The sequence below is a fragment of the Electrophorus electricus genome, chromosome 3, assembly GCF_041902795.1.
Source record: "Electrophorus electricus isolate QZ-2024a chromosome 3, ASM4190279v1, whole genome shotgun sequence".
Taxonomy (NCBI): domain Eukaryota; kingdom Metazoa; phylum Chordata; class Actinopteri; order Gymnotiformes; family Gymnotidae; genus Electrophorus; species Electrophorus electricus.
Genome location: NC_137499.1, coordinates 3,075,278 through 3,086,511, shown reverse-complemented (window position 1 = coordinate 3,086,511; position 11,234 = coordinate 3,075,278). Strand labels below are relative to the sequence as shown.

Genomic DNA, 11,234 nt, shown 5'->3' with positions numbered 1-11,234 from the left:
AATTTCATTGCTGTGTAATGTAATTTCATTTCTGCCATAGTAACAAATGGTAATGCAAAACTTAATACAGATATATAATTAATGCAGTGTCCATTAGTATTAAAATGCCTTGCCACTGGAAACAACAAATCCTTAATTCTGCTGGTCTGAAGGTGTTCAACAAACCAATCAGCAAGTGTTCTCTTGGCTTCATTGCTAGTTGTTGCTATGGCAGGAATAAAATTAGGAAACTCAAATAAAAATAACTCGTCTACACACTTAAATCTTTAGAACCCCATGAAATGAATGTTACAATTTAAACATCTACAAACTGGCTCCTCCTAGTACTAATTCAGAAGCACTTTGCATGCACATCTTATGAAGGATCTCTGTTCAAAATGTTCTCTTTCTCTGGAAACTGTCTACTACAGTTTTGAATATCTCTACATCTCTTACTACAGTAACTGCAGTTACTCACCTAGAATCTTCTTCAGCTATCAATAGGAGAAATAGGAAGTGAAGATAATATATAGGATAGAGGAAGATAACATTCCAAGTCAGATTTTCAAATCCATATACATGATTCTTGTGAATTCATGTGCAATCTGTTGAGAATTAAAGCAAACATTTTTTTCCAAAACAAACCAACGAGTGGGTCGTTTGAGTCAATCTTACACAAAATACTTAGGAACTTCGTAACACACAGAGAGCTTTGCCAAATCAACATGTTAACATTGCTCCATGTTTACATCAACTGCAAACGCTTTCTATAATAAATGGATCAGGCTAGTGCTTAGATAAAGCTTTTAGGAGCAGTAAATCAGAAGACTATGCTTGTAGTGTCCAGTGAAAAATCAGATATGTCAGAAGACCACAATTTAAAAATCATCTGAAATATTTGCTCTTTCAGAAGCAAAACTCACTAATGAAAGTAAAGTTGCAAGGTGGTGTCACATTTATGAGCCACTCCAGAGCACCCAGTCTATTGTCATTGACAGATGGCCTACAGCAATCTAGAACTCTCTTGACTGAATACTAGCCTTGTGCATCTGCTATCCATTATTAACTTCCATATATATACACTTCTTTACTTGATTCACTTTGCAAAGTAATGTTATCCTTTGCTCCATTTACTGAGCATTTTCCCTTGTTGTTTTTGTATGCCTTTTTTTCTAATCCATGATCCTGTTTTTTGGATTACATTTTTATGCCTGTGCTCGCTATCTGCTCTCCTGGTTTCTACTACTGCCTGTTCCATTTATTGATTTGTTGGACTAAGTTTCTGTACCACTATACTGAATTAAACCTACACTCTGCTGTTAGATCCTCACCTGTCCTGGTCGTTTGTCAATAACTATTTCACCGCACATGGATCCACAAAGGTCTCGTTTATATCAACAGGAGTCTGATCAATGACCCACTGCAAAAGTGGCATACAGAGACTACCCATGCCCCAAGAACACGTCCACAAAGTTTTCTAGCTAATAGAAAACTGGTGCTTCATGTAGTTTATTGATATCATTTTGTCCACAATGAGGTATGGGTAAAAATACATAGGCTGATAGCTGATTCTATGTTAACTCCACTTGCAATGGTTCATTCCAGTCTGATTGGGAGAGGGGCTACCAGTTTAAACCTAGGGGGAGATCCAGTCTAGAGAGAAGAGCAGGTGGGAGGCCTGTTGAGAGAAGTTATGTCTAATTGCCCTCATGGCTGTAAACAATGCCTGTACTGATGTTAAGGCAGGAAAACGTCCTTAATTGTACTGCATCTAAAGGACTAGAACAAGTCAGTTGAAGTCTTATATGGCAAGAGACTATTTTTACTTCACTTTCCTTTATTTTGTTCCTACAGCATTTTCTTTCTTTTACGTGAACATTAAATAAATGTACCTCGAGTTGGAACCTACCTGGAAGCAGTGGGGTAGTTTTTAACTGGCAAACACTGGTTTCCATTTCTTTATACTCTACTACAAGCAAACCTGTTCACACACTGTTCTTTCTCTTTTTGCATACTTCTATATTTAGAAACACATTAATAGGGAGTAAATACTCAGGCAATATTTTAAATATTAAAATACTTTTTTTTACCAATGCTTAAACCAGAAAACAAGTTCAAATTCAGCATGATACCAACCTGTTCCACCTGTTGCATGTTTTCTCTCCCTCAACCTTCCAATCACCTTTTCCCCCTCAGCTCTTTATATGCCATTCCCATTCACTTCCATTTTGAAAAGTGTCAAATGTTTGCCAAAATGTGTCTCCACCTGTGCTTTGTTTTCAAACTATACCACCAGTCTAGGCTGCTGGTACCTCCTGGACTGTATGCTTGATCACACCTTATGCCCTCTGTTTGACATTTGTGCGTGCACTGTTACGTTTGTGGTTAAGTGTGAACCCACAACCTAGCCAGATAGCTATCAATCTGAATTTTTCTCCCCAGTAAACAGCCTCTCCTTCTCTATAAAAGCCTTCATAAAGGCTTCAAGTGATGATCTGGTCTCTGAAAATTACTAACTTCTGTAATGAGCGCTGAGAATAAGATAGCTAGTTAGCTACCAAGATAAAGTTACAGAAACTACAAAATTATTCAGGATGAGCATGTAACTGTAATAAATAATTAAAAATTACTTAATTAATAACAGCTTGGCATTCAAAAAATTTAAGGAATATCAGTAGGCTGCATATTTAAGGTGTCTAAGAACTGAGTATATTCTATGCAAAATGTTGTCTATGTAACAACACAAAATGTTGTCTATGTAGAGCTCAGTAGGTATTGAGACAGACTCTGTAATTTGAATTGCAAACAAAAGGAAACAAATATGAAAATATATTTATATTTTTGCATTCCCTCTGGTGCTACTATGTTGGACTTTCGAAATTTGCTTGTCAAGTAATATATTTGTATTTTTATGTAGTCGTATGATAGTCATTGGTAGATTGGTATTGGGCAACACAATTCATATGTTTTTTCCTGGTTTGAGGGGTTTAGATTATACTAAAAACACCAAAAGACACTATCAGACATTCTTTGTCACTGTGCTTTCTTAAATACTTGGATTCTGGATTCCAGAAAGGTTTGCTTATTACTGTATTTATTTATTACTGCTTTTTTCATTTACTTGATTCAGGATTGCTAAAGCTTATTGAACTTTCCTGAAAAGCTCTGCAGTTTTCATTTTTCCTCTATGCATTTAAGCCTTTAATTTAAACAATTAACATTTACAATAACTTTTATACAAATAACTTTTAAAACATTTTGAGTCAATCACTTTGCCAAGTAATCAAAATAATAATAAAAACAAAGGCTATGCAGATGCTGTTGCACTGTTGTACTTATATCTGTGTTAACTGTTCACACTGATCATACTTTAATCTTTTAAGAAAACCTGCATTACCTGGTAACTGCATTTTAGGCAGGACGCTCTGTTCTTTTATTCTTTTTCCAGTCAGATGTAGTCAAGGCACAGTATAATATTCTGTTAAAGGCATCTTCACTAACCTACAGCTTTCATTAAGTAGCAAAATATAACTTTCCCTGCATTAGCAACATGGCTAAGTGAGAGCAGTCAACTTCAGGTAGTAGTTAATTCAGAGTATGCTTTTATCTGTAAGAAAAGTGACCAAGAAGCTCGAGAATACTGATACCACAGTTATTACTGTTTCCATCATTTTATTTTATATCCCACCTGCTAATTAACTAGACAACAAAGGCGGTGGCTACAACTTTAAACAAGGTGTTACACCCATAATGCTCAGTACATATTAAAATAAATATAAATATCGGAATTCCTGAAATCAAAAGTCAATTAACAACCATGAATTACTCATAAATGTAACTGACAAATGTCATAATTAAATGAATTGTCAAACTAAACATCATCAGGTAATGTAAGTCCTTATGGCCGTACTGATTTCATGCCACTTTGATGTATTTTTTATTCTGCCTGTTTCAATAAAGAAGATGAAACTTACTATAATGATTCTCATTATACTCATTGTTCACGTGAAAGGAGGAGGTCCCTGCAATAATTATGTAGGTAACTACACCCAAGTCAATTATCCATCTGCCAACTATTTTAGTTTCTGACCAGTGGATTACTGTTGTCTGTACATTTGGGTGGTAGACCACTCTTAACGCAGTAGTTACACAGACACATGTAAAACCTCTAGCAACACTGCTGTGCTTGACACACTAAATAGTACAACACCTAGAACAATTCCACTTCTGTGTCAAGGCTACTCTTGTGTTGGCAAATTAGTCTGCCAGCCAAATAATATCAAGCCACTTTTTTGTTGAACGTGCTATATAAATAATGTATCAATAAATGATATCTATGCCCATTACACTCTCAGCGTCACAGAATGACCGACCACTCAAAGGTGAAGTAAGTCTCAGTTGAAGGATCGTGGGCATGTGTTATTGGATAGGCATCCCTGACAATACATCGCTAAGCTCTCTCTATTGTGTTCCAGAAATGCGCCAAAAACAAGACGAAGAGATGCAAGGACCAAGCCAATGGGACCTCAGCGGTCAACTCCATTCTGCCCAGCGTCTTTTCTCCTGTCCTGTGTCCCTGTCCAGCCAAAGGTCCAGTACCCTGCTTGTCCTGTCATGGAGCCCCAAGTCTGCCCCTGTCCTCAGGCCCAATCCAAGGACCTTGCAATGCCATCCCCAGGGAGGGCCCAGGCCCGACTTTCCTGCTCCTCCCAGGGAAGATCTCCATGCTTTCGAGGGGGGGCATACTGCAATGGCTCGCTACCCTTTTCCCTAGTTCACGTAGTATAGCCCGCCATGTGGCTTTGTGTTGTTGTTGTTGTTCCTTTGATGAGTCTCAAGTTCCTTTATTTGACATGTCACAAATACCTTCACCAGAAGGTTTTTTTTTTAAGTGTAATATTAGAAAAATATTTTAGTTTCTTAATTTCTTTAAATCATCTATTTTTATACCTGTCAAATACAAATAGGAATTATTTAAAAATGGTTAACAATCTATGATTTTTTTTAAAACATTCAAAAGCTGAGATCTTGACAGCACTGTTTTGTTTTTTATTCTTGTAGGGATCAATTGCGTCTCTGAAATTCTTAAAGATACAATAAAGCATATGAAGACTGCTCATTGTGACTTTGAAAATAACCAGGGCAAGGCTATAGAGTAAGTACCCCAACATCAACACACACATCAAAGAGGTCTGAGCTAAAGTGGGCAAATGGAGGGGATGCAGAAAATGCATGGTTAAGGTATTTAACTAGTAGTCAGAAGGTTGTCAGTTCAAGCACCACTGCTGCCCAGTTGCTACTGTTGGGCCCCTGAGCAAAGCCCTTAACCCTCAACTGCTCAAGTTGTACTCAGTCAGAATTGTAAGAATTGAAAACTCTGATTTTAAATGGGGTGACCAGTATTTCAGGGTGATGGCTATAATCTTTGGTGAATGGTCCGTATTAGAAAATGCATATATGTACTATCTTTGCTATTTCATACAGGACAGTCAAGACACTGGAGACAGATCTTGAAAGCATTACAATTTGTATGCCAGGATTCCTGAAAGAAGAAAACATTATAGCATACCTATACAAAGTAGATAATCATGTTGGAAATCTTACAATTTATGCTAGTGATGTCATGGTAAGATGTGGTTTATATTATTAACTGAAGATGGTTTATTGTGTTTGTGTTTTTATGATTTAATGCAGTTGTTTCTATGCATTTCTGAGTATCTTCATTATTTCTCAGAATATAAATACATTCTTTTTATAATCAGTGCAATGCAGTGAAGTTGTAATGGCAATGGTGAAAGTCACAGTAGACAGAGATATCAAAGGGTAAAACAGGATCAATGTCAAAGTACCAGACAAGCTCAGAATCAAACTAGATCTACAGGCAGTTAAAGAAAAGTCTGACTAAACAAAACCTGTAACCTTGCAATGAGTAGAAAGAGTGAGAAGCAGGTATTCAGAAGAGGTGACTGTTAGATGGGTGATTTTATCAATTTTGGGTAATTGTAATTGTAGATGATTACATTTGTTTACTTAGTTGACCTCAAGTTGTATTGTGCATACTTCTACTTGGTTGTAACAAAAACCTGACGTCACAGCAACAGCAGTAAGACTGCCTATACCCAAGCTTTGAAGTGGAGCTATGGAGTGTACAGGTGCATGATAATACCTGGTGCTAGCCATCAAGTAGTTGCACAGATATGCTAGCTAACTGAAGGAAACCCACCAGATAAGCTAATATCATCGGCAATAGTTTGCTGAGATCATTCCAGCAGTCGAGAGGTACTTCCCTTCATTGGAATCTGCCTTAGCTTCCCTGCAACTCTCATGGTCTATTCCAGTAATAATAAGAAAAAAGTTAATGAAGACTACGTTTGTTTTATACTGTGCTTTTTAGATAACTTCACAGACTTCACAACAGAGCAAAATGGGGGAAAAAGAATCAGCCAACACAATATGTTTTACAGTTACAATATGTCCAGCCATCATTAGTTGAATGCATGCTTCTATTATTTTTAATATAAAAAATAAAACATACTTAACCGAACAGCCAAGTCATTTGGATTTTTTACGAGTTAACTTGTAACCAGGACTCAGGATTGGATCCCAAAAATGCCATGTCATCCATGTCTGGTGTGTTTATACATTGTTTAGATGTAGATGTGTCTATTGTTAAATGGCACCTTTAGACTTACAATTTCAGTTGCCAAATCTGAGTACAGGTGATGCCACAAGACAACAGCAAAAGAATATTTGGACATTTTCTCTCTTTTGTAGGAAAAAAGGTAGTACTAGGGCAGACAAAATATAGTTGTCCAGCTTGCAAAATATCTCTGGTCAGTGAAGAATGGTGTAATCACTGTTGTATGTTGGGCAATGTCATGTAGCTTGACTATTAAGTGCTAATGTAAAAGGGCCTTCATTGAACCCATGATATACTGCATGTTCATTTGACTAAACATAACCATTGTTTAAGGACACAGTGTTTTTAATTTTTTTCAAAACAGGCATCTTCAAATGCAGCAGAGGTGGTGAATACTAGCGTGCAGGTCTTCCTTCCAGAGGAGCTTTTTGCAGAAACCTCCTGCAGAATCACAGTTCTCTTCAGTTTGATAACCTTATCTACGAATGATAAGGTACAGCCCTGTAATCCTAATCACTTTATTGTCCTAGTCGAATCAATGAACATTTCTCTTTCTCATTCAAGATGATGTAAAATTGTTAAACTATTATTTTCATTGTAAACACATGTAGATTAGATCAAAAGACAAATAGGAAGTGAATAAAAAATAAAACATCTTTATTTGGAATATCTTAGAGTCTAAGTGATTTGTTAACTGGGAATACTACCATATTTTGTCTTCCCATTATATCTGATCATTAACTTTGGCTAATTGAAATTGCATGTCTTTTGCACTCTATTAGTCTTTGGCTTTAAGAAAGCATACACCTCACTTGTTTCAGCAGATAAAAAGGCTACAGAAAAGGCTTGGAAAAGGATATCAAAAGAGGTTAACAGGAAGTTATTGATGTCTTTGAGCAGTAGTGGAATGAGTGCAATAAAGTTAAAACGATACTCTCGCTGTTCAACATTTGCTGGCTTTATTTCCTTCCTTCTGTTTTCCATTTTTAGTGCGTTTTAGGGGATCGATGGAGAATGGCCACCCACTTTATGCATTGCACACCGCTTACTACTACTATTACTAATACAACTACTACTACTACTACTACTACTAATAATAATAATAATAATAATAATAATATTAATAATAATAATTGTGTACATTTGAATCCTTGTACTAAAATTGTAGACAATTCAGTTTGTCAACATATGTCATTTGGAAATGTCAATCTGATTTTGCATACTTACATCTTAGTCAATTATAAGTCTAGGAACTATACATAGACAAGCAGCCCTAAGTGCTTAACTGAAATTTCTCTTTCCTTCTGGATTCACTACTTTCCATCTGTTCATGATCCATTTTGAGTGAGCATAGTATGCCTAATATCCTGCTTTTCCTCATCTTACCAGCCCTATGCATGATTTAAGGTGTTTAGTGTCTGTCCTTTGTAAATAATATGTAAATGAGGCACCAGTAGACCGATGTTGTTACTCATTTCATCATCGTACAACAGTTTCATGAAACAGACCTGAAGTTTGCAAGAAGTTTGAGACTTAAACACTCTATTTTTTCTTTGAGTAGCTTACACTTTATAGCTGTTTGCTGTCTGGGCATGGCTTTTTTGTTATTGTCGGGCATAATGAAATCAAGTAACTTTTGTCCCTCTACATCATCATTTATTCACGAAAACCCTTTTCCATGACCTTTTCTGTGTTTATCATTATCACCATGCCAATGTATCCACCTCATCCATAAAATCTTTTTTTTTTTTTGGGGGGGGGGGGGGGGGATTCTGGTGAGGTTACAAAAATGTAAACATTTTTCCTTTTCTAAATTATAAGAGGCTGTCTTTTTATTTACATGTTATAAGAGGCTGTCTTTTTATTTACATGAAGTCTAAATGCATCTTCCTTTCATTGCCCTCAGCTATGGAACGGCAGTGTCAGTAATGGCCAGCTTATTGGTGTGAGCATCAGTAATATCTCTATCTCAGGTTTGAAGCAACCTGTGATTATCTCAGTGTCTGCGAAGTCATTTGTAAGTTCAAATTACTCTTAAGTATCACAGCACACCATGTTTTAAATTACACAGAAGCACTATTTTTCTAGTCATTTCTTTTTATTTCCTTCATAGGAAATACATTATAGAAATTTAGTGCCAAAGTGTATATTTCTCAACTACAGCTCCTGTGGTAAGTTGAATCACTAAAGAGTATTTGGATTATAATCACTCTTTACTGTCACAAACAACTGTGTGGTCCTTGATTGTGTTCATATTCACAACTCAATGACAAAACAGGTCGCAGTTTAAAATTTGTACAAAATGATTTCTGATAATTAAGTCTCTCTGACAAAAACTGTTTCAAGGTTATTCATGAAAAATATTGAAATCCTTGGTTTGTAACTTTGAGGCTCTTAATTCTGACAGTTAACTGTTTCTAGCCATGCCTGTCCTACAGCAAGGCCATTGTTTCAATGTTCTTTCTGCTGATGTATAAAATGTATGAGATATAAAATACAATTTCTTTTGCATAATACACGAGCAGTGAACTTTCATCTATAATGTTTGAGGTGGTGCAGGTTTTAATACACTACAAAATGCAGTGCATTATAATATATTCTATCTTCCACTGACTAGTTGACTACCGCTGGTGTATCATAATTACCACATCTTGGTTTGAGTTGGGATTATATTTTAAATAATCTTAAATAACACTTATGTATAATTGTGTTTAATACACTACTTAAAACTTCACTTGCAAATGTTTCTTCCTGAAATTAATGCATACTGTTAACAGGTATTCTCTTTTATTTCTTATAACAGCGTTTGAAGATTATGGTTGTTCAACAATATGGAAAGCAGGAGAGGACTGGATTAACTGTTTGTGTAATCACCTAACGTATTTTGCTATATTACTGGTACAGCTCCAACAATTTCAGCACACACAAAAAACGTCCAACAATCATAAACTGGAAATTGTGATCATTTCTGAGATTAAGAATTTTGTATTTGTGTTTAGATGTCTCCCAGCAATGTGTCCGCTGAAGACACAAAGATTCTAACGTGCATCACTCTAATTGGGTGCAGTTTGTCTTTGCTCTTTCTGGTGGTCACTATCCTACTCTACATTATAAAATGGTAAGATTATATCATTTTTGCACAATTTACTTTATCCTTTTTGCATAGAGCAGCAGCTTCCAAGGTACCTTTGCAGTAAATAATGTAAGAATCTGTAGGCCTCCTGCTAGATATTTAATGATAAAGTAGAAAAGTAGATTCAGAAGATAAAGCAGCATTCAGAAGTTCAGAAAATAGATACTGAATAAAGTTAGCATTATGTATTTTAAAAAGCATTAATTAAAATCAATTGCTTCTCTCTCTCTCTCTCTCTCTCTCTCTCTCTCTAACTCTTTTTCTCTCCCTCCCGCCTCTCTCTATTTCACTCCAAGACGTACTGTTGCAGATCAATCTCACAAAGTGCATATCAGCCTGACTGTGGCCCTCATTCTGTTGAATGTACATTTCTTACTAAATCAGGCCCCACAGGTACCCATAACATGTATCTACTTGGCAGTGCTACTGCACTACTCTCTGATGGCCACCTTCACCTGGATAACTATCGAAGGCTTCCACCTGTACCTGCTGCTGGTGCGGGTCTTCAACATCTACATCAGGAGATACCTACTCAAATTAAGCCTGGTGGGCTGGGGTAAATGTCACCATTGACATAAGGTACCTTTCCATTCAAGTGGCTTTCTATGAAAATTGCTTTAGCAATTAAAAATGTTCATCAATGCAGTTAAATTCTATAATGTTGACAAAACGTTTATCCGTTCAACTTTAGCAGTCTGTCAGTAACACCTTTTGCATAAATGTAGTGTCATGTGACAGCTAGGGTTTCCCTTACATGAGCGCTTACCAAAAAATGCTGTATTAAAGGAAAAAGGTTTTGAATCAGGTATATACTTCCCCAATAATTAGCTACTGATTTAAAGTTTTTATCAACACATACTGGTTCTGACATGTCAATACTGCTATAATGATCAGTTTTCAGCCATTAGTTTCAGTTTGCCACTATCTCCTTTGGATATTAATGATAATTATATCTGCCACATAGTTATGCACTGGCCAATATTTAGTAGCTGTATGAGTCCATCTTGTGACACTTATCAGTTGTTATAGGAAAGCTAAGAAAGCCAAAGAATTTGGAACATACATGAAAGAAGAGATGGAATTGTCAAATCAAGCTTTTTCTGCCGGCAAACCAAAAACAGAAAAATGTCATAACGCAACATATTTCTATCACTAAAAATCAGTTTGATGGAAACAAGCTGCTGAGCAGAAGAATTCGCTAACGTCTTTTTCATTAATTTTCATTACATCATTTGCAATTTGTGCAGAAAGTTGATGGAAACATAGCTATAGAGTATTTAAATTATTTGAGTTATATCAGTATTACTCAAAATTATGTCAGATTACCTTAGATAAGTTTTATTTTTCTATAACTATTAGAAATGTATAAAAGCTGTTTATGTTCTTGACATCATATTCTTCAGGCCTCCCTGCTGTTGTTGTTATTGTGATCCTTATCGCTGACAAAACCATATATATGGAAGGGTCCTCTCCTGCAGGCAA

General features: G+C 36.0%; 1 protein-coding gene across 1 annotated transcript; it reads left to right on the top strand.

Moving 5' to 3' along the window:
- Positions 1 to 9,618: 9,618 nt before the first annotated feature.
- LOC145657101 (adhesion G-protein coupled receptor G5-like) lies at positions 9,619 to 10,325 on the top strand. Its single transcript, XM_081711682.1, has 2 exons — positions 9,619 to 9,737; positions 10,088 to 10,325. The coding sequence occupies exons 1-2, from the start codon at positions 9,619 to 9,621 to the stop codon at positions 10,323 to 10,325; spliced, it is 357 nt and encodes a 118-aa protein (XP_081567808.1).
- Positions 10,326 to 11,234: the final 909 nt, after the last annotated feature.

What these genes read in the sequence shown, in the direction of transcription:
- LOC145657101 (XM_081711682.1), top strand. Translation starts at nt 9,619, where the DNA reads ATGTCTCCCAGCAATGTGTCCGCTGAAGACACAAAGATTCTAACGTGC. An exon ending in CTACTCTACATTATAAAATG is followed by an intron (nt 9,738 to 10,087) that starts GTAAGATTATAT and finishes AGTGCATATCAG; the next exon opens with CCTGACTGTGGCCCTCATTC.